This window comes from Misgurnus anguillicaudatus, chromosome 11 (genome assembly GCF_027580225.2).
Source record: "Misgurnus anguillicaudatus chromosome 11, ASM2758022v2, whole genome shotgun sequence".
NCBI lineage: Eukaryota > Metazoa > Chordata > Actinopteri > Cypriniformes > Cobitidae > Misgurnus > Misgurnus anguillicaudatus.
Window position 1 is genome coordinate 19,372,085 of NC_073347.2, and position 24,949 is coordinate 19,397,033.

General features: G+C 36.8%; 1 protein-coding gene across 2 annotated transcripts; it reads right to left on the reverse strand.

Annotated features, from left to right (window-relative positions):
• Positions 1-2,445: 2,445 nt before the first annotated feature.
• On the reverse strand, positions 2,446-15,196 carry rgs17 (regulator of G protein signaling 17). 2 transcript variants are annotated; one of them, XM_055170978.2, is made up of 7 exons: positions 15,153-15,196; positions 14,401-14,503; positions 13,886-14,114; positions 9,206-9,336; positions 6,344-6,418; positions 3,181-3,412; positions 2,446-3,059 (listed from the first exon to the last, which is right to left on the reverse strand). In XM_055170978.2, the coding sequence occupies exons 3-7, from the start codon at positions 13,886-13,888 to the stop codon at positions 2,874-2,876; spliced, it is 627 nt and encodes a 208-aa protein (XP_055026953.1). In that variant the 5' UTR covers positions 13,889-14,114; positions 14,401-14,503; positions 15,153-15,196; the 3' UTR covers positions 2,446-2,873. The 2 variants fall into 2 exon arrangements, with proteins under 2 accessions (XP_055026953.1, XP_055026954.1); XM_055170979.2 differs by having other exon boundaries at positions 9,206-9,352.
• Positions 15,197-24,949: the final 9,753 nt, after the last annotated feature.

Genomic DNA, 24,949 nt, shown 5'->3' on the forward strand with positions numbered 1-24,949 from the left:
GAAGGATGGATGCACATTTCGTGGACTTGAAGGACATAGATGCTGTAATTTTACATTTGATTAACTGAAAGATCTATAACATTTCTAAAATAACTGAAAATGTGCCTGTCTGAAAAATGATGGACATATGCATCTCGGACGGCCTCGGGGTGAGCAAACCATGCGTTCAACACCACCCTTGGCCGAACTTTCCCTTTAAAGGGTGGTACAATTCACGTCTTTTTGAATGTAGACACGTGGCAAGCCCGCTCAAATACGCTGTGCGACGCACTCTTTTTTCCAGGTGCCGCACCCGGGTGAAAATACTTTAATTTTTCAGAATGACGCATCGGAAAGCGTTTTTTAAAGCAACACTAAAGAGTTTTTTTACCTTAAAATAACGTTTCCAAAAAAGTTCAGTCGTTCATCCACTCGAAACAGGGTGAACGGCACCGTACTAAAAAAGTTTTCAACCGTCGGGTCGCGGTCCTGTAGTTCGAGTGAAAACTACAAAAACTTGCTTTACGGCAGACCTACAATCCGATCAGAGCCAGCTTTGCTGCAGTATTTACGACAGTGGTAATGGACAATTCCGCTTCCAACCTGTAGGGGGAGCAAAGAGCAAAAACTCTTTAGTGTTGCTTTAAAGAAGGAGGAAAGCAGCATGGTCGCATTTTCCACACAGTTTTAGACGCAAAATGTGAACCGCCAGATTCCTTTGATTTGAGTGATCTTAAAGTTTTCTTGTACTGACTGAAAAAGTCACTTAATAAAAATGTAACAAGCGTCATTGACACCTATTATTGAATTTTTAATAATATGCTACTCAATATTTGTACGTTTTGTCCAGCTCAAATCCCCCTTAAAAAAAGTTTCAGTGAATGTCATGCACGGTCTATGTTTGTAGAGCAAGACGATTTATTGCTCATTTCTTTAATGACATGATTATTTTCTTAAACACAAATTTAAATAAAATTCAATCACTTGTTTAAGAAATGTGGGAAAAGCAAACTTCCCACGATGGTTCGCTGCAACTACCTACTGTATTCTGTTCTTAAAACAACATAAATCAAGGACCAACTCTCATTGGCTGATGCTCAAATACACTAATATTATAAAGAAGGATATCTATGCACTTGGTAAAGTGACAAAGGATTTCATTTTAATCTGGTAAACCTGCAGAGTGAATGGCACTTAACTGTCAGAGAGCACCAATAAGAAAACCCAACAACAAACAAGAAATATTAACTAAGCAAACCTTCATTCATTCATTGGCACAATAATTTTGGAAAAAGTGACATTTTGAGGTTGGGTATGGTGAGAAAAAACATCCATTTAAATGCAATTCACTCTTAAAGTACTCAGCTAAAAAGTGAGAAGTGGTTTAACACACCAGTATTTTTAGATATTGTGTTGTCATGCACTGGCTACTGAAATTGCAATAGCACATACATTTCTAGAAAACTGCAACATTCAAGTTTGAATCCAACATCACGAAGGGTCGCAAGTCTAAACCTTTCAAGGAAAATCATCTTCAATATGATGCAACCTGCAATGGTTCACATCAATTTTGGGTTGAGTATTGCAATGTGTACATGACACACACAAAAGAAATGCATGCTGGAAAAAGAATTTCAAAAAGATTGACTTTTTGTGTTTTGAGAACCTGCGTTTTTTCAAGCTGTAAATATGACCGAGACCGTTCCTCATTTCAGCATTTAAACAAACACAGACGTTCGTCTCAACTCGGAGGCCATGAAAAGCCTCGCTGATGGATTCAACCGTGAAAAACGCAAATTAGTCTACAAAGACATTTTTACATCAAAACCAAATCTGACTTGGATTTGGTATGGATTCTTTCATAATGACAGCTCTGAGAAAATTCTCTCGGTTATTTTCAATAGACCTACTGTAGTGTTACGCTCAAAAACAAGGCATTGTGTTCACTACAATTTTGTTTAATAAAATACATTTCTATAAATGTAAGACAATTCTAAGTTCTTTTGAAAACCTCCAGAACATTGGTGAGTTATTTCCAAATCCAGCGAAGCTTACACAGCCCGTGACCTCTAGTACCTGTGCTTCTCTCGGCTAGTAATGGACTGGGAGGGCCAATGAACTGTGTCGTCACCAGCATCAGCAGCTTTTATGCACTTATTCAGTGTCGAGGCATTGTGATTTTGCAGAGAGAAAGAAATGTTCATGATTCATTTAGCTGCCCAATCACAACACGAGCTAGCCCTTATGTTTCCCAGTTAAACAACTGTCGACACGCAAAAAAAAGAAAAAGGTTGGACGGCAAGACAGCGAATACACTTCCCAGCTTTTCGGTTTAAAAGACAATTGGCACAGCTAATTTTCCCTTCACTTACGAGAGCGTTACAATGTTCTCTCCTCATGACAGCATAAAAAACACTTGTTTTAAATTCAAATAAAAACATTGTAGTCCGAGCAAATTCCATAACCTTGTATCATGCAAAGATCATGTTTACTAGCTTTACATCTACCGCTTATCCATTTGTTTAGTTTTTAAAAAAAAACATTTTCAGCTGTCCTCAGACATGTGAGGTCTAAAAGACGAAAAGGATGAGGAAAAGAGAGACGGGGAAGGAAAACAGGCCGTGAACAGGAAAGGTAAAAGAGATTTAAAGTGACTAAGCAGGTAAATGAAAAGGTCAGCTGAGAGTAAGAACTATGGATCTGTCCATTTTCCTACATGTTTATCTGTGTCACAGTTGCCTGAGCAGCTCGTATTGGCACTTAAACACAACTGAACAGGGTCACTAGTGGATGCTCAGAATTGCTTAACTACTCACTCTCGAAATAAGAAACATCACACCTTTTTAAAAAGTGGCACCTTGGGGTTTTTTTGTCTCAAGCGTTCTTGCTGAAATCTAGGTGTCTAAGCAGGTTCTCTTGCTGTTAAGGAGATCCTGGAAAACAGATGAGTTGAGAAATCGGGGGAAGGAGTCTCTGTGCATGAGCGTGTAGATCTGAAGCTGGGCCTCCTCATACATCAAACTACTAGGCTCCGCCAGATTTTGGTTGATGCCTTCCCTCACCCTTGAATCCAAGCTGACCTGCCAACACACAAGAGATGCACATTGTAAGCTTTTAAAAAATAATATCTATACTAATCCTAAATCTTAAACTATTCATTCAGCAGGCGGATGTAGGTTTCTGAAACGATCTCTGTCTAACCTCTTTTGGTGATAGAATAGAAACATAGTCCTCATAAATGATTCTGGCCTTTTCATCGATAGCTGCTGGGTTGGTCTCTTTCTTCAGTTCCTCACAAGCAATCCAGAACATCAGGTTTTCCTCACTGTACTCAGACCGCAGGAACTCCCGGAAAACATCTCTTCCATCCGGAGAGCGCATCATCATCTCAAAGCTCCGGGACCAGGCGATCAACTCATCCAGTGTGGGATGCCTGAAAACGTATGAAGCATTGCAAAACACCCTATTAAATAATTAGACACAACATTTATTTTTAGGCTTGTAAATAGTATTAAGGGGGTTGGATAAAAAACTCGGTGGTAAAGTGACACTGCATCACAGAGTGTCGCCATATTTTTAAAATAACTCTGAGTTCACTGTGTTCAGCTAATGAAAAAAATAATATACACTTGGGATCACTTTGGGTTTGCATTTCATCACATTTATTTATTTGAATGTTCCACTGAATTCATATGAATAAACAAAAAGGGCCAGATTTACTAAACATGGCAAATTAGCGTGAGAGCGCAATTTCACAAAAGTGCCTAATGGGAGTGGAAATTTCTGAGGGGGATTAAGGCGCATGTGAAAGAACACAGGCGCAAAAATCTTATTTCCATAATGACCAATGCAGCAGAAATTAGTGTGGGCTTTTTAGGTTTTAAATAATGGCGCAAATACCAGTAAACGGACGAGCGCAAACCTTTGTAAATCGCTTTGGGTGATTCATTTACATAATTGCCTACCATAAATTTTGCATCTGGAAAGGCTACAAGGCTACAAAGTCCTACAAATGCATATGCAGAAGGTAAGTAGCAAAAACAAGTCCACGGCTTGTCAGCGCTAATTTTTCCCTGCGTGTCTTTAGTAAATCCTGATAGTATTTTTTTTTACAGCAAAAGATGCTTTTATGCTGGCACAAGCTGTTAGTAAATCTGGCCCAAAGTATCTGAATATTAAAGAATTTATCTGTTTATACATTTTGAAGGTTATTTTTGTTTGGCCAAAGCTGCTAAATTATTGTTAATATTGTTAATTATTAATAAACTTTTTTTTATAAAATGACTAGAAGTTATATATATATATATACAATATATATATGTTCTTATTATATTGTCTATTGCAGGGGTCTCCAATCTTTTTGTGAACAAGGGCTACCACAATGGATAAAACAATCTGGAGAGCTACTTTTTGATATATTCTACTCAAAACTTTTTTGTTTTACTTGTTAATTTTATTTTATTTTACTTGTTGATATGTTTTATCATTGTTAAAAATGTTAACATACGTAAACCAAGCCAAGCTAATATAAATAAATATTCCAATTGAGACTTTTAATAGAACGTGCTTTGGCGGGCACCTCACAGACTTTGTCCGGGTTACCTGGTTACGTGGGCACCACGTTGGAGACCTCTGGTCTATTGGAGAGGACAGTGGAGCCAGAACTCGAACTGAGATTGCAGAACGTCGACACACAGCCCACTTGGCTATTGGCACAGACTTTCTAAAATATTTTGCTTGAAAGTGTGCTTTAAATAATTAACACCACTTGATTTCGTTTTTTGTTAATGTGTTGATATTCATATATTTAAAGGCGGAGTCCACGATGTTTGAAAAACGCTTTGGAAAATTAGACGGGCCGTCTACCAAAACACACTTATACCCAATCAAATCAAATCAAATGCCGGGTTGCGTATGTGTGGGGCGGGTCTATCAAGAAAAGGTCCAGATTCTATTGGGGTAGGGGCGTGTTTGTTTAGGTGATTTCAAATATCAACATTGGCTTTCAAACATCATGGACTCCGCCTTTAAGGCACATGTTAGTCTTAGTGTGCAATTACTTTTTTACTGTGCAGTATGTGCAATATAAAACATGTTTTAAAGGGGACATTTCACAAGACTTTTTTAAGATGTAAAGTAAATCTTTATGGTCCCCAGAGTATGTATGTGAAATTTTAGCTCAAAATACCGTATAGATAATTTATTATAGCATGTTAAAATTGCCACTTTGTAGGTGTGAGCAAAAATGTGCCGTCTTTGGGGTGTGTCCCTTAAAATGCAAATGAGCTGATCTCTGCACTAAATCAGTGGTTTTCAAACTGGGGGCCGAGAGATGGTGACAGGGGGGCCCCAGTTTTATGACATTTTATGAAATACATTAATTTATCATGAATTCTGTGTAGTCAAACCTAAAAAAATAAGGCTACTAACCAAAAGCACTACTTTGTTGTATAATTTAATGTTTTTTTTTTATTAAAATGTTGAGTTTTAGAACAGTTTTTTGTCACAAATTTTCTTTAGGGGGCATGAAGGAATGCACCGTACACAAGGGGGGCCGCACGCTAAAAAAGTTTGGGAACCACTGCACTAAATGACTGTGCTATGGTTGGATAGTGCATATTAAAGGACAAGTTCGGTATTTTACACTTAAAATCCTGCTTTCAGATTGTTTATGATGAAATAGAACGGTTTTGACTGAAATTCGAAATATGCGGCTGCCCTGAGAATTTTCGGGTGTTTGTGTTTCACCTCCCACCTCTCCAATGGGTTTAAAGGTGCACTGGAACAATCCTTTCTAAAATGCATTAAACTTTAGTTTACAAAGACGTGAAACTCACCGAGTGGTCAGGAGTGTTTACTTATATGCTCACACAAAAATCGCTGCAAAAGATGCTTTCCAGAAGGTGTATGTTTTAGCATTCGTTATTAACTTGTGGACCTATTTTTCCAAGTGCCTCACACCCGTACATTCTTCCGTTGAGAGCTTGAATAATAGACACTCCAGCCCAGGTGATGGCGCTAATCCGCCTTTGCCAATTGCAAGAATAGAAACAAAGTTCCCTGCGCGGAGTAATACCGTACCTCACAGCACATCTAATACAAGTCAATGGAGTTGGCAAAAACTACGATAAAACCTGTTGGAATGCAAATTTTGAGCAAAAAGCTGAGATCATTCCATTTTTGTGAAGGACTTTTGATAGAGATCAGATTCAGAGCCATGATCAAAACATACAGAGTTTGAACTTTTTGACCTAAGGGGTTGCTTCCGGGTTTTATACGTTGGGTAAGAGCGCCACCTAGTGGATAATAGCGGAAATATGGATTGCGGGGAAAGAGTTAATAGATAACGTTGCTAACAACTCACTGTTCTTCTGTTGCTTCTATGCTATCCATCTTTGTACATGTTTGCCTCTCTGAACGTTCTCTCCTGTCTTCATTCCTGCAGTGAGGAGAAAAGTGTTAGACAGTGCCATAAAAACTAAACATCATCATGCATCGTTATATGGTTAATATTGAGCCAGATTTTGGGGTCTACCATCTGCTTTTCTATAGTCATCCAGGTTAAATTTTCAGGAATCAAAAATTTGCCCACCCCAGTTTTAAACAGCATTAAAACTAAACAGCAAAAACAGCTTTTTACTCATTTCACACATTTGAAGTAGCAGAAAACAGCTAGTTTATTCTAAGAGCCAAAGAAACCATGGAAAAGAGCATGTAACACTACAATTACAACTAAATTATGTTTTGGCCAAAAAAGCTGACATAGATTAAGTGAAGTAGAGTAAAAGACAAAAGAAATAAAATTACATTACAATATGTAGAGAAAACGTGTGAATGTGAATTTATCCTTAAAGATTTTACTAAATATATTTGTGCAGATTTACAAACCCTAAGTTTTTGCTGAATTAAGTTTATTTACAACCCCAAAACAGAAAAAGTTGGGACACTGTAGAAATTGTGAGTAAAAAAGGAATGGAATAATTTACAAATCTCATAAACTTATATTTTATTCACAGTAGAATATAGATAACATATCAAAAGTTGAAAGTAAGATATTTTGAAATGTCATGCCAAATATTGGCTCATTTTGGATTTCATGAGAGCTACACACTCCAAAAAAAGTTGGGACAGGTAGCAATAAGAGACCAGAAAATTTAAATGTGCATATAAGGAACAGTTGAAGGACCAATTTGCAACTTATTAGGTCAATTGGCAACATGATTGGGTATAAAAAGAGCCTCTCAGAGTGGCAGTGTCTCTCAGAAGTCAAGATGGGCAGAGAATCACAATTCCCCCAATGCTGTGGCGAAAAATAGTTTTCTGAGTTTCTCAGAGAAAAATTGCAAAGAGTTACCATCATCTACAGTGCATAATATCATTCAAAGATTCAGAGAATCTGGAACAATCTCTGTGCGTAAAGGTCAAGACCGGAAAACCATACTGGATGCCCGTGATCTTCGGGCCCTAAGACAGCACTGCATCACATACAGGAATGCTACTGTAATGGAAATCACAACATGGACTCAGGAATACTTCCAGAAAACATTGTCAGTGAACACAATTCACCGTGTCATTCGCTGTTGCCAGCTAAAACTCTTTAGGTCAAAAAAGAAGCCATATCTAAACATGATCCAGAAGCACAGGCGTTTTCCCTGGGCAAGGCTCATTTAAAATGGACTTTGGCAAAGTGGAAAACTGTTCTGTGGTCCAACGAATCAAAATTTGAAGTTCTTTTTGAAAAACTGGGATGCCATTTCATCCGGACTAAAGAGGACAAGGACAACCCAAGTTGTTATTAGCGATCAGTTCAGAAGCCTGCATCTCTGATGGTTTGAGGTTGCATGAGTACGTGTGACATGGGCAGCTTACACATCTGGAAAGGCACCATCAATGCTGAAAGGTTTATGCAAGTTCTAGATACATATGATCCCATTCAGACGTCGTCTCTTTCAGGGAAGACCTTGCATTTTCCAACATGACAATGCCAGACCACATACTGCATCAATTACAACATCAAGACTGCGTAGAAGACGGATCTGAGTACTGAAATGGCCAGCCTGCAGTCCAGATCTTTCACCCAAAGAAAAGATTTGGTGCATCATAAAGAGGAACATGCGACAAAGAAGACCTAAGACATTTGAGCAACTAGAAGTCTGTATTAGACAAGAATAGGACAACATTTCTATTCCTAAACATTGGTCCTCCTCCAGCTGTTCCTTATATGTACATTTAACTTTTCTGGCCTCTTATTGCTACCTGTCCCAACTTTTTTTGGAATGTGTAGCTCTCATGAAATCCAAAATGAGCCAATATTTGGCATGAAATTTCAAAATGTATCACTTTCAACATTTAACTTGTTATCTATATTCTACTGTGAATAAAATATAAGTTTATGAGATTTGTAAATTATTCCATTCCTTTTTTACTCACAATTTCTACTGTGTCCCAACTTTTTCTGTTTTGGGGTTGTACACATTTACTGGATAGGACAGTAAAGCGGTGGAAGTATAAAGAGAGGGAATAGGAGCCATGAGTATACAAAATAAGCTGAATGCTTTTAAATTAAACTTAAGAAATAGTATAATTCAGTGTTGGAGATTATTTCCAGGTAAACATTTACTTTTGATTTCAAGTCTCTTTAAAACAAGTACAACTGGAACTTATTTGCCTTGGGGTCCGACATGCTGAAAAGACTCTAAATATACTACACAGCTGTTTTGCATGTGATGTGAGGACAGAAATAGCCATTAACTCAGCAGATATTGGCACCGTGTGGTGGGACGGGGTGGGGGTGGTTGTGGAAACCCCGAGGTTACCAACTGGGGCTTGTGCGCCCTCCTCAATGTTTTCTTTATTTCATGTAATATTTGTATTCATTTGTGCTATTTATAGTCTGCGGCAAGCTGTCCTACGGCTTTTACTGTCTTTCTTTGTTCAATAGCCCAGCCTTAAACCCTAACTGTTTAACACACTTAGCAAGCATATTAAACTCTTTAAAAACACAGCAAACTATTATTACAGATGAACAATATTATAGGCGAAATATATGTGATGAGTGGAAGTGTAGATAATAATAAAATCAAACATCAGGATGGATGCTGGCTAATTTATCTGGCTGGTAAAGTTTAAAGAACATCTAGGAATATACTTTTAAAAAATGCAAGCAATTGTGTAACAACTAACAACTGTGAATTGCAATGCTTAATGAATGAATGCCAGAACATACCAGAGACATTTGCAGCATCCACACCAGCAGAGACAGCAGGTATTAGGCCTCGGGTGACCAGGTGCCTGCGGGGGTCCTTCAATGCGTCCCTGCTGCCTTTTCCTCATTTCCACTCCACTCACACTCTGAGGCTGTAGACACACATGTCTGATCAGTAACACAACAGTGGGGATTTAATATCTGTCTTAGCATTAGTATTTTGTTACATACAGATACGTAAAAATTTTCAAATAAGTTGACTTTACTGAACATTAAATGTCCAAATAGTGGGCAAAATGTTTTTTTAAAAGAAAACACTTAAAGGGACACTCCACTTTTCTTGAAAATGTGCTCATTTTCCAGCTCCCCTAGAGTTAAACATTTGATTTTTACTGTTTTGAAATCCATTTATCCAATCTCCGGGTCTGGCGGTACCATTTTTAGCATAGCTTAGCATAATCCATTGAATCTGATTAGACCATTAGCATCGCGCTCAATAATGACCAAAGAGTTTCAATATTTTTCCTATTTAAAGGTGCAGAAATGCAAAATAATATACAAAACTATATTATCAGGGGTATATAAAGACCTTTCATAATGAACCGTTATGTTTTTTTTACCATAGAATGAGACGTTTTTATCTACATACACAGAGGGTCCCCTTACATGGAAGTCGCCATTTTGTGGCGCCATATTTTAACAGAAGCTCTTAACGGACAAACTGTTTTACTAAGTTGTCTCTGGCGATGACATGTTTGTCCGGTGGCGGCTACCGTAGCTTCTCAATGTGTTTCTAAAGCAAGAGGTGAGCAGTGGACTGAGCCTTTGGTTGCAATTCGCAACCTCGCCACTTGATGCAGCTAAAATTTACACACTGCACCTTTAAAACTCGACTCTTCTGTAGTTACATCGTGTACTAAGACTGACGGAAAATTAAAAGTAGCGATTTTTATGCCGATATAGCTATGAACTATACTCTCATTCTGGCGTAATAATCAAGGACTTTGCTGCCGTAACATGGCTGCAGGAGGCGCTATGATTTTACGCAGTGCCCAAAAATAGTCCCCTGCTATTGAAAGCAACCAAGGGGACTATTTTCAGGCACTGCGTAATATCATTGCGCCTCCTGCAGCCATGTTACAGCAGCAAAGTCCTTGCTTACCATCAACCACACAAGCCCAACAATTCGCAAAACAAATGGACAATGAAAGCCTTTGATGTCAACCATAAAAGACACGCCTTTTAGTTGATATGTATCTGTATGGTTAGTAATTCGGATTTAATGTTTTTCCCTGCTGTACATGACCCTATCAGAAAAACCCTTTTATGTTGAGAACCACAAATCTAGAGTATGAGAGAGAGAGAGAGAGAGAGAGAGAGAGAGAGAGAGAGAGAGAGAGAGAGAGAGAGAGAGAGAGAGAGAGAGAGAGTTACCCAACATATTCAAGCATAAAACTTGACATGCAAATGTGACAGTTATTTTTAAGGAAGTGGTATGGTTTAAGAAAATGTAATGGCTGTTCCTTCCTGTTTACTTTTTAACCTGTTTTTTTATTTTTTTATCGTTCTCATAAAAATCCTCATTAGAATTTATATATATGATGATATATTTACAATATATATTACCACACCACAATATTATTTGCGTATGTTTCCAATAAATGTGTTACAACTTTGCCCAGCTCTTGATCATTCATCACCATACCATTAACACATGGCTGACTATTATTTACCCTTTAGAAGCATATGATCGCTAGATATCTATGAACATTTCGATTTACATCTATTACACCAATCTTCATATCTGTGTTGCTTTTTACTCTGGCATTACTTCAGTTGTTTTGTGACATTCGTCACACATTAAGTAACAGGAGTTACCTTATTGCTCTATTCAACTAATCACAATGTGACAACAAAGACTTTGGGAAAACACTGGTAAACATGACGCCACACACCATGAAAACAACAATTTGTTCATTTCACCTCAAAGCTTTCTGGAAACCAATCTATTGTCAGGGTTTGGCAGTACAAACACCATATCACATCACCTAGATATCTGATCCAAATATTTTCAGACAAACAGTCTGGGCAATAGACAGACAAACTGGGTGTCTCGAAAGGGTATCAAATGATCATTTACCAGTACGGTATGAGTAAATATCTCACCGCATGACATAACCATGAGAGAGTTGATCGGCTGACGTTTAGTTGCATTATGTGGTGCATTATTTAAAGATTACTGCTGATTAAAATGCAAAAATCAGAAAGCAAACTCAAAAACAATATCAAATCTCATATATCATTTAACCCCCTAATTTAGCGCTCTCATTAACATATTTAAAGCATGATGAAAATGTAAATTAAGCATTTTGTCATAACCCAATCTGCAAGGCTAATTAAACAGTTGTGTATTGTTTTATTTGACTCATAATGCAATTTTAATGTTTAGCCACAAAATAAATGTATAAACTGCTCAGCTTAAAATGTACTTTTTAGATATATAGTATTATTGATTTATTTTAAATTGAGCATTGTGAAATTATGACTCAAAATCTCAGGGCAAGAATGCTTATTTTTAGCTGCATAAAAAACATTCAGATATTTATTAAGTTGGTTTGAAAGGGAAATATCAAGATACTGTAACGCTTGATTATTTCTATTTCACCAAATTCTACATCAAAATGAGATAAAATAAGCATCTGCCAAAAAAACAAAAACAAAGTCCTATATAGATGAATGAGAAAAGTGAATCAAAGATTACTATATAGACCGTTTCATCGGGCTCACGTGCGGTGACGCGATAAGCGTCTGGTCTGAACTTTGGTCTGACTAGTTGCTGAAACTGAACTCTTAAACAAATAACTCGTCAACAATAACAAATGTTTTTGGTTTCTATGTAATCTACGTGTTGTTTATTTTGCTTGATATATAAATAAACTAGTTTAAAAGGACTTTGTTGTTATTTATTCTTTGCAGAGTTTACCGGAAGTTACGTGATGACCACGAAAGCCGCTTGTTTATGTTGTTACTGCTGAAACCGTCTATACTACAATTTTGAATAACTTGACAATATACACTATAAACACACACACACACACACACACACACACACACACACACACACACACACACACAAAAACACCCCCCCTTCAAAAAACAACAACAACAACAAAAAAACACAATGCTATCCAGTTGTGAAATAGATATCGCTATATATAGCTTTTCCATCCCATCCTTATTTAAAAGAGGAACAATTTATAAATCTCTCTAACTATGTTTGCATTGCTGACATAAATGAAATGTAGGCTAATTCAATACTGAGATAAGTGGCATAAGTATTGCATAGAGGATAAAGCTTTGTGCAAAGAAACAGAATTACATCTGTAACGACTGACATTATTACCTAGTTATTTTTTAAACATTAATTATATGAGTATATTGTCTATGGTGTAAAGGTCTATAGCAATGGGCAAGAATCTTGACAGGTACAGTACATTATAGTTAAACAAAGCCTCTGAAACAGACATTAGCTTACCTCCACATGCATGCCTAAAACTTAGTGTTTACGATAACCACCACTTCTACCTGCTGATGAAAGCCCAGTGTGTCGGGGAAAAAATGTGCACACCGGTCTACCCTAATGGAGCCACATAAACAAGATATGCAAATCATAACTACCATCAGTTATTCACTGCCAGGCCATGGAAAACATGCATCCTTATGCAAAACACACTGAGGGGCCTTTTGTTCACATCAACAATCATCAGTATCTTCATTGAATATGCAAAGAAGTTATCAATGGATTGAAGGGAAATCATTTATCTATGCACAAATATTTTTTATAGCTAACCTTTGCTCAATCTGATTCCATAGAAAATTTTTTCAAATATTTTATTTAGCTAAAAATGCTTGGCACTGAAAAGAAACTAGTTATAGATCAAGTCATTGGCAGAATCCCAATGTTTGATAATACTGGGAAATAAATCTCTTTCTTAGCCCTTTCAATGAATAATTTCATATTGCAAATAATCTGTTTCAGTGTATATGCATTCATGTCAATTAAATTCATATACTATAGTACTATATTGTCCAACCCATACTCTTGTACTGGCTTTAGCCAATAAAACCCAAAGTCATACGCTACTAAACAGTACCTTGTATTAATCTGCATACTGTAGGTTAAAAAAAATGATTATGCAGTGTAATATTAACTAAATCATTAGTAGCATCCATTAATGTAACTGAATGTAAACATTAGCTTTCCACCTATAGTGATATTCTTTATTAATGCCTCATTTTTTATGAACAATGCTTTTGAGTGCTCACTGGCCTGCTTAAAATACCTCACAGTCGACACATCTGAATTACACTGCGGCGTGTGAAAGTGTTTGTGTGTGTGAGCATGCTCAGTTGACCCGCCTCTAACCCTGTCATCCTATTCCAAGTCTCGTGCACCCTTGTGCACTTCCCCATGCACATTCCAGGGCAGCAAGCGATGCATAGCATGAGCCGTGGCTGGCTGCACAACACAAGCCTCCCACAGCCGTTACCCACAATGCCTAGCTCGAGAGATATGTCACACCGCAGATCCAATACATGTGATAATCACACGGAGGGCGTAGGTTTCAGCTACATTTGTCACCTTGCACTGCATCACATCAATGCTGTAAAAAAACTTGCTTTCATCCTTTTCTAACTTACCATGCAAATTAGCAGCTATCCAACCGAAGATCAGGTAAGAAAATCATGACAGTAATGTCAAAAGTTGCAATGGACAGAGTGCTGGAATACAAGTTGTGTCCTCTTGTATCTTCTCTTATCATGCCTGATGGGGAACACGGGAGGTGGGTGGAGGTAGGTTTCAAACACCTGGTATTTGCAGGTTAACCCTTTTCTTGAGTCAAGGGCAAAATGATCCAGGATAAGACATCTATGAACAATCAAACCAGAAGGAAAGATCAGATTTGCTTTTTTTCTTCTGACTTGGGCTAAAAATATCAGTGTGTAAAATTAAACTAAGCTTAATTCAAACCAACATTAATGGTTTAACCTGACATCATGTACAAGTGATAATATATATATATATATTTAGGCTTTATGGTTACAAGTTTAAGCTTGGTTGTAAATAATAAAACAATTCATAACTCTCAAGTTATCTAATTTGACACCAAAAGATTTTTACAACATTTCACAGAGATTGTATTGGACACAATCACCTTCATTATAAAACCAGAAGCATAACTGAATGGGAGGAACTTCAGAAGTTGTATCATGATGGTCAACCTCCTCCGGAAGCAATTTCTCTCAATTTCTTGTGGGCTGAATGCAGGAAAAATGCACTTTTCAGTCAAAACCAACAGAGAACAATCACCTATTTGTTTAAACAACAAGGAAAAATGATTGCACAGCAAGGTAAAAGATACATTTATTCTAGAAATCATGCACTCTTAAATGAAAAGTATAGCAATATTTTGCAATGCTAGTCGGTGAAGTATTAAAAAGACTCGTTCCGCTATTCGCGATCACGTTAGTTTTTCGCGACTCTTTCTCAAATTCAATTCAAGCAACCCGCCTTGACATCGCAAAACGTTCAGATAAATAGTTTGCCAGCCACAAAAAGCCCAAAAATTCTGTCGAGTGTTTCCCAACACTCTGTATGCTGTCAAGACAGATAGTGCGCGCGGTTATACTGTAAAGACACGACCAGCATCTTTACCAAAGTAATCGCAGGTAAAGCCCAAACCATTCCCATCACAAGACAGTGCTATACAATTTAAAGTAATGTGCAAAATGTTACTAAAAACAGCGCTGTTTGACGCAAGCGAGCAAACAGCGCACTGTAACTGCCACTTTATTTCATTTTCGCATTGGCTCTGTGATTTTCTGAGCGCAGAGAGGCAACAGCTAGCGCGTTAGCTGACGAGCTAGCGGAACATCTCAGACCGTTAAAGACCATATGTCGCCTTACCCTTTTAGTCATAGATGTCAGTCTGCTAAAAGGGTGCCGCTACACCTGTTTATGCCGATATGGGGGGTATCACGCGATGAGATTACATGCTGCCGTTTTATCTCCATCAGCGGTGTTTGCCGTCCATCCGCCCAACTTCAGCACCGAGCGAGCCAGTGGAGACGCCCTGCGCATGCGCGGCAGAGCTGTCAGCTCACGGAGCGAGAGCTGCGGACGGGGTGCAGAGGCAAGGGTGCAATGACAGCCTCACAATACCTGCAGTAATACATACACAACATCACCATCTTAACATACCCATTTCTTAGCACTGAAATAGGCTTGCTAGAAGCAACAGATAAGAGCTAGATAATAATATGTTACCGCTAAGCAAATTAAAGCATTGTCTGTAATCTCTTTTGGTTTTAAAAGCCAAAAATGTCTGACTGGCACTTTGTATGTTTGGGTTTAATGGACAGATTTACATGCAAGGCTATTTTTAAACAATAAAATGTATGGGAAGAAATAACAATGGCTGACATCAAATGCAGAATACTTTTGTCAAGTGTTGTATAACCTATACTAGTATAATATATAATTAATGGAACAAATAAAAACAATTGTGTGAATGCTTTATATTTGTATTAATGTATTATGTGTTTTCCTGGCATTTGGGATATATGTAGGCATGTTGTAATGTAATTAAATAGATGAGCTAGCAAAATAAATAGAAAAACAAAGACAAACTACAAAATATCTCATTTTAAATGAAATTTAAAAAAAATCACAGATACTGTATCAACGTTACTATAGGCAGGGTGATGCTACAAGCCACCATTGCGACAAAGACTTACAATAATATCCACTAGGAGGCACTGAGACCACAGCACTCTGGCCATCACTGGATAAGCCAAAACCTTAAGTGACCACCTCTATGATTATAATGGTCTTTATCATTCATGTGTGATGCAGATACCACACCACTATAGTGGTTATTATGTCACACTGAACCACCTGGGAATTGTTTTGCTTAATGACACATAATGTGTAGTGCCATCATGTCTTTAAAAAAAAAGGACATCTCCAGAAACTAAGGCAGTCCATAGTGTCTACGATTTCATATCACATCATTTTTTTATGGAGTGGATGCTTGTAAAAGTTTTTGAAATGTCAGCATGTTTAATGTGGCCGAAGCATAAACAATAAAACAGTATTGCTGTATAGCTGTCAATTTGTCCCTTGCTGGCCAACAGTCAGATTACCTAGGGATATGCTGGCGCATTTTAACAGATGCTTCAAATGTAGCAGTGCAACTGTATTGTTATCATAACTCCATTTTATGAACTCTCGAAACAAAGCATTTATCTTATTAAATGACTTGTAGCGCATCCTTGGTGACTGACAGTATTTTAACAGCACAATACATTTTCTTAAAAAAAGCTCAAATGTGTCAAGGACATAAACACAAATGAATGTGTTTAAAGATCATCCAGGTCTGGTTTTAACTCATTCAGTACATGCTTGATTCGAATCATGGGAGAGGGAAATGCAAAAACAATAGTTTCTGTGCATGTAGATATATTGCATTGATCTTACACTCACATTTAAATACAAAGGTGATATGCAATCTTGTGGAATAGTTTTAGGGCTCTATGTGTTTTAGATTAATGATCACTCCCTAGCTTTTGGTACCTCATTATCTGTACTGTATTCCTGTGGTTGCACAAACAATATACTACAGTAGATATAAATATAGATGCTAGATATAAATAATGAATTTTTAAACCTTTGCATATTACCACTGAAAGTATCTAACCACACATAAGCAGTTAATTGCAAAACTCTTTTAAGTTGATCTATTTTGGCCTTTAATTTTGAAGTCTTAATTTTGTTTTTGGCGTGTGCTAGAATAGGTTTCATGTTTGATTGTTAAAAAAAACACACTTTACACATATGTTACATTATAGCAGTCTTTTTTAATCTAACACTCTGTTTCTTCCAGGCTTTATTTTCTTTTAAAACACACTGATTGGTCAAGCTGGCCAAGTGTGTTGTGATTTGTCACCTATATATAGTAGTGTTCTGGAAATGTCCTGTTTATGACTATAATGATGAACTTCACCTTCTTATGGGTAAACAGTAAGGATTGTTTTGCCTTATCAGTTCAACAGGAAGTTCGATCCAAACCACCTTTGCAAGCGTAACAGAGGACAAACTTACTCCCAGCCAGACCGATTGTCAGTTCGAGTCCCCATCCAGAGCAGGTAGGATTGGGTTACACAAACACTACTTAAACAGACCATTTCATTAACATATGCTTTTATTTTGTAATCAACTTGTACATTTCGATTGTTGTAACTATTCAAAAGGTTCACACATGCACACTGTAATTTATATTACACAGAACAGCTTTCACAGCTGATGATTAAGTCCTGAAAGAGATTGATCAAATGATACAGTATATAACATATCATTAATATCTTGTCATAGAGCGGGTGAAGAACTGGTCTATACTACATACTGCAGCTGGTGAACAGGGACAGGAGCTAAAAACTGTATCAGCATTCATCTGTCTTGGAAAAGACGAACAAAAGTGTTTAGATTAGAAACAGGGTCTTTTCAACATTGTTGACAGCGTAAAACAGCCGCTCTTTATCATCTTATCTAACGTAGTTCAACGAGGTCTCACCCTCTTTTTTGTGTATGCCTTGGGCGAGAATTAATTCAATGAAACGTGAAATTGTGATGTTACAATACAAAAGAGCCACTTTGTAGACACAATAAGTTATTTGTTGTTGTTCTTGAAAAATGTTTCCTGTTAAAAAAAGTGGACTTTGAGCTTTGTAACCTTGCAGATACTTTGTATGCTATTTTTGTAACAACAACATTACATAGTAACTAAACAAGTGGAAAAGCATAAAAGGGCCTCCGTATTTTACAAGAAGCAGACAGCAGGAGTTGTCAAGAAATGACATTATAGTGCAAAAGTGCTTACAGTTTGGAGATTTTCTGTAAGGTTTTTGATGAAAAGGTCTCTACAGCCAATTATACAATGACAAGTTATGTTCAATAATGCACTCAAAGCATTTTAAAAATTTCATGCTCATTATGTCACAAGATGCACCATCGTAGTCCAGTAACCTTTGATGAAATCTCTTTTTGACATTTATCACTGCTGTAAAGGTCTTGTTCAAACTATTGGACCATAATTAAAGATCTGGTGAGGTTTCTTTAAAGGTGACTAATTAAAATAAGTTGTAATAAAATGTATTTGCAATATCATGAAAAGGCTACCTCTGGTCTTTTGTCCTTGGAACGTTTTTCGCTGGACCATCACAAATATCTATAAATGTTATGGCAGAGTGCCTGTTAATGCATTTATAATTTTCTTCTGCCCTTGAGTTGCCTTATTTTAGTTTTTTTATTTATTTCTGCCTTTTTACACTACATATAATGGTACATTAAAGTGTATACACTTATTAACAAACATTACATGAATGTCCTGTGAAAACAATTTCCACTCAGCCATTAATGTTCAACCACAGAATTAAAAACTAAGGAGATGATGGTGGCTAAGCATAAGTTTAATAGGTCCTGTTTTTGCATTGACAAGCAAAAGCTGATACTGTGGAAACAACTAATTAGATTTTCAGACAGGTTCATTCGAGCATATTAATAAACTAAGGTTTATAGATGATGTGTATTCCCCTCATCACCCATCACTCCCTACATGAGCACCCATACAGGGAACACTCTGCAATATCTTGATTGTTTCTCCTAGACAGTAATGATTAAGATTAAACTGGTTTAGATTTTGGGGAAAATACCCTAGTATTTTTAATCTGTGTTTCAGATTTGCTTATAATGAAAACAAGGAATGAAAGTTCATTATGGTTGTTACAGATCGCAGAACATTTACAACATGGTATACAATGGCTATGTTTCACCCTAAAAACTATTCCTACAAGTTCACACTTTTGTTTTGTTCGGGAAGAAATATGCTGCAAAGCTCGTACAAGTGCAGACTCAGGAAAAGTGTGCATAAAGGATGCATATCGACCAAAATGAAAACTAAAATGAAAAATGGGACACTCTGGTCTTATGGACCTAACAGACATGCACACGCGGCCACCACTGTAAGTCAATGAGACCGCAAATCCACATGAAGTGCGCCATTTGGGATGCAGCCAATTTCACACTTTCCTTGATGGTTTATGGTTTTATAATTCATTTTTGCCAATACTTACATTTACATTTTTCTAATTTGAGCCATAATGTATATGTAAGCCTTTCCATATACAATATATTTCAATTTGTGTTATAGAGGGTCAAACTGCAATCATTAACTGGTTATGGCTTTCCTGATGCTTGCCAAAAGTAGGCTATCTTTAATAAGTATTCCCTGTCCGAAGTTTTTGGTATTTTTCTCATATATATTGTAATGAATGAATAGTCAAACTCTATTCCCAATATATTTTACATTTCAACCACTACTTTTTGCCAAAGAAAAGAGGGCAATCTTAAGTTACGGTTTTTAACACACCGTTTATATTTTTCATCAAATTCTTGGATGACCAAAATATCTCAGCTATGCCAACTATCCACTTTAATTTAAAAATATTCACACATTTGTTTTCACTTTATTTATAGCTTGATCTACCGAAGTGACCATTTTTGAATGTAAGAAGTAGCAGTGGAATGTTAGGGCTTCAAGTGCAGGTCAATGTAATCTGTCTAATCTAACATTAAGTACTGTACTATTATTACTCAAAATATGCTAAATGAGTTATAGTTGAAGATGTGTAGACGGTTCTCCAGACCAGGGGTTTTCAAACTGGGGGGCGGGGACCCCAGAGGGGCCGCGAGATGGTGCCAGGGGGGCCCCAGTTTTATGACATTTTATAAAATACATTAATTTATCATGAATTCTGTGTAATTAAACATAAAAAATAAGGCTACTAACCAAAAGCACTACTTTTTTGTATAATTTAATATGTGTTTTAGTAAAATGTTGAGTTTAGAACAGTTTTTTGTCACAAATGTTCTTTGGGGGGCCGCGAAGGAATGCACCATACACAAGGGGGGCCGCACGCTGAAAAGTTTGGGAACCACTGCTCCAGACAATCGACCTGAGGTCCTTCCTCGATCCTACTGCCTTTCCCCCCCTTTGCTTCCTGTCTCTCTGTCCTCTCAAACACAATATAAAGCAGTGGCGGTCAGTGCATTTTACACCTAGGCCTGAAGTGGTGTCCTTTCTGAATGAATCCATCTCGTAATACTAGCATTATGACGTCAGGGCAATAGAAACACATCAACAGCTTAATTGCAAAGTAAAATAGAAATCACTGTATTTTACACCTCAAGGATTAACAATAAAATTTTACTTTATTAAAAAAGACACTACAAAATGAGACGCAGTGAATATTATACAGAAAAAAAATGCATAAATGGTTCTTGAAAGAGCTGTGTTTTAAAGAATCAAAAGTATTACAAATTAATATTCAAAGGTGATGCAAAGTTTTTCAAAGGTTTAGCCTACTATTAAAAATTGATATTCACAAAATTTACATTTTACAAATATTATTCGCTTTCTTAATAAAATGCATTAAACTAACTCACCAAATTAACCTGTGAATTATTTGTAAACAAAATCCATCCTCCTTTCTTTCCTCAAGAAGAGTTTGATAACTCTGTTGTACAACATGAAGTCCTTTTCTATCGCCATGGAGGCTAATGGTGAAATTCGAGACTGTCCAGTAGCATTTCTGACATAAGTTTAAAATTCGTTGTAGGGCTGAGAATGTCCATTCGACTGAAGCAGTGGACACAGGAATAGTCACCGGCAAACATGTCAACGCGTACAGCTGTCATGCTCTCACCCAGATTTTTATGCTGAAGGAAATCAAGGTAGGTTCTGAGACAGATCAAATAGTCTTCCTTGACTCTGCGACTGCGTTAAGTTGGAGAAAGGTATTTGTTCCGATATATATGTGATGAAACTGCGGGGGTGGGGGGGTCAATCCAATCAAATGATGCGAAAATGCTGATGTCATTGTAAGCCTGCTAACTCAAAATCTGATCATTAATGACATTATATTTACAGTTATAGTTGACTTTATTTATTATGACTCAACTTGTATACTTAAATGTTCTGATTTCTTTGTATGAATTCAATATTTGGCTTGATGGCTACATCTGGTGGACATTTTGTGTCAATAAAAATCCCCTTACTGATAAAAATGCTGATGTGTCAAATACTTCTTTTCCTCGCTGTAACTGAAAAATCTTCTGGGGTCTCATTTATAAAGCATGTGTACGCAAAAAACAGGTCTGGAAACATGTGTACGCCAGTTCCCACGCAAAGGTTGTGATCTATAAAAAAAACTTAATGTGAGAATGGGCTTGAATGGTGGGATCTGAGAATAATTCATGTACGCACACTTGCAGATGATCTGTGATTTAGAAAAAGAACATTGCTTTGTTTTAAAAGTCTTAATATTTTTTGGCGTATGCCATTTTTGGCTTTTGTGCGTACGTAGACTTTTAGTAAGGATCCTACGTACAGTTTTATAAATGAAACCCCTGAAGTATAGCATTTTGGTCTACTGTATAGTTTCATTACAAAGTAACTGAGCATAACATCAGACATACTAATAATTGCAGTACATTTTGGGAGTCATCTATGTTGTTATTTTACATGTTGACATTACAGATACAGCCAGGTCAAAAATGAAATAACATAGTCAATACAGATAATTTCATGGTATTTCACAGTGAATCCTTAACACAATTTTATGTCACCAGAGAGGGAAATACTTACTAAAATTAACATTAAATCATTTTTTTACATTTCTTCTACACTGAATGTATTTTTGTAAGTGAATGGAGAGTTACTGGCAACTTTGTACTTCTGGTGTTGGTTTTAAGATTGCTTTGTAATGGCAATACTGTAATAAAAGTTATTTAGGAGGTCAAAATGATTCGTGGATATACTGTATGGGGTGACCAGGATAATTGTGACACTTTCATAGTTGTCATTTTTTTGAGTACTTTTATGTTAGCAATCATAACATGTATTAGATAATGCCGCGCAAATGCAGCACTTTAGAAGAGCATAAACATATCTGGATGCTGTTTGGCATAGCAAAAACATATTTACTTTTCTGATTATCAAAATGAGTTAGTCACCTCCCCTACCAACATCTGAAAAAGGTCCTTATGTCGTGATGAGCCAGCTTGTACACCTGGTCCTCAGTGGCATCAGATATTCATAACATAAATGTCACCATAACATACAGTATAAAAAGGGATTCCAGGAAGGCAAACTGCAGTATGCTACCTTGCCAGACACATCCAAATGAGATGCATGCATCATCTTTTTTACAGTTCAGCCATCTCTTTTTCTTTTTAATTTTTTTGGCTGATAACCTTTTCAGGCACCTGCTCCATTCCTATTTTCATACATTAAATGTGAATAGCAATCTGTTTGATGTGAGAGATACTGATGGGCTACCCTTAGTTCTCAGACCGAATCTCTTTTGTCAAATGTCAGTTATGAATTGTGTGCCCTAGGCAGTGTCTGAAGCACCTGTGATTTATAAACCTCTTTAGGAGTGTCAATCTCATTTGCAGTGTCCACATCTCTTGCCAGTCAGCTTCGATCTTCTGTTGTCTGAGGACATCTGTCCATCTAAAAAGGTCACATGAAAGCTCTTCTATCATGCTCAGAGGTTCATTTAAAATTATTTTTATTTGACATTTTATTTGAAGTCAAAGAAAATTCTAATTCTTAAAACAATCAATGCTATTCATGCTTGCATAGTGTCATCTCCTCTGTAAAAGTTTAAACCCATTAATTGGACCAATCACAGTCACAGACACCATGCTAGTTTGTTTTTAGAGTCAATGAATCTGTATAGGCTATGCACAATCAAACAGGAGTGATCTCATGTTGTCTTGCCATTCGCTTGGCTGTAGGTGTTGGGTGTAGACACAATAACAGCTGCATTCAAACTTCTTCAATATCATGTTAGTTACACACTGGAATAATAGCATAAATGAGTTTAGAAAAGCGTCTTCCCTTTGCAAAATCTAATTTTAAAAGTTTTTTTGGATTTAAAGGTTAGTTCTGTTTAACCAAAGTTATATACGGTCAGGAAATTAGAGGATGTTGACAGTACACTAAGCACATATTTCAAAAGACCTTGATATTTTATGATATGACATAAATGACATGCCTTAATTCATAGTGAATGGATGCAGATAATGAGAGCTGAAGTGTATTTTCATATTAGCTTTTCTAGAAGACCATCACTCTGGCTTAAGGGCTGTGATTGCTTCAAAAAAAAAAAAAATTTGATTCACCCTGTGCAACTTTACAGTATCTCACATTTTTACCTGTGATGAACATCATTGATGTGCTTATTGAGTTCCATAGACGCAATGCATTTTATACTGTACTAACATGTCATTATACACTATTCATGTCCCCGTAAACCACATACCAACCCACACACAAACATACTCCCAATTACACACATTCAAACTCACATGCACTCACAAAAGATGTGCCTCGGATGACTCACTTTTCCATCAGTTGCCATGGACACCCAGCTTTTGCCCAGCTTGAGAGCACAATACAATTACAAGGCTCTAATTATCTGCCATACAAACTTCCACTCCCTACTAGAAACAAAAAAGGATCTTTATTATCAGCCTGGTCTTATTGTTAATTCGTAATAGGTAACTTTAAAAAACACAAAACGTACTTTTATGTACGCTTAAATAGACGATGAAGCGTACAATGTATACGTATTTGCAGCATTTCATCAAAGCATTATTATGTGTTTTTTTCAGCTACAAAAATTTTTCATACAGATTGCAGTATAATTTCCCTTTAATTATTTTATCGATAATGCTACCCACCTTACCCCAAAACTTTACCCTTGTAAACACTTTTTTTTTGCATTTTTAGAATATTGTATTCTTTTTATATATGCAACGTAATGGACAGAAATGTATAGGAACATTTTTGTAACAATAGTAACAGAATAGCATTTAAGAGATCATTTAAGACGCTAATACAGTCCTACCCTTAAACCTACCCAAAACAATTTAGTAAAATCAAGTACTGTTAGAAATAAAAGCAGACTAAAAGCAGTGTAATCACGATATTTATTGCAAAATTTCAAAAGCAGTACCAATTTTTAAAATGATGATGTCCCCTGGAGTATATGAAGTATATGAAGTAAGTTATTAATCCACGAGAACGTTAATCCAGATTCTCCCTGTCAAGGCACGCATTGTAAATTTCAAAAGTACATGGACTGAAAGACGGCAATGTAGCAAATCTGTGACGTAGCACGCAAGTACCAAACAGCGCTTGATATCACTGTTGTAAAGCTATGTGTCATAAAGCTTCTTGAGGCGCAATTTTTGAATTCATATTCAAAATAAACTCAAGATTTGACATATACGGTCGCAACTGGTTCGAGATCGCTACATAAAGGGTTAAATTAGTATATGTTCCTCACAATCCAATGAAATTTAAAGGTGTGTATTACAGCAGCAAACCCTACTGAAAAATCCAAGTAAGACCAGCATAAGCTGGTGAGCTGGTTTTAGCTGGTCTCCCAGCTTGGTTTTAGCTGTTTTTGCTGGTGTAGCAAGCTGGTCTAGCTGTGTTTTGGTCCTTTTTAAAGCAGGTCTAGCTATGTTTTGGTCAGTTTTTAATTTAGCGAGGCTGGAAGACCATCTGACCCACCAGCTTGACCAGCTTTGTCAGGCTGGGAGGACCAGCTTAAACCAGCTAAAACCAGCTA

Excerpts from the sequence above, each read along its gene's own strand:
- rgs17 (XM_055170978.2), bottom strand. Across the intron at positions 6,419-9,205 it reads GGATGCTGCAAATGTCTCTG|GAATGAAGACAGGAGAGAAC; the intron begins GTATGTTCTGGC and ends TCCTCACTGCAG. Across the intron at positions 3,060-3,180 it reads CTATTCTATCACCAAAAGAG|GTCAGCTTGGATTCAAGGGT; the intron begins GTTAGACAGAGA and ends GTGTGTTGGCAG.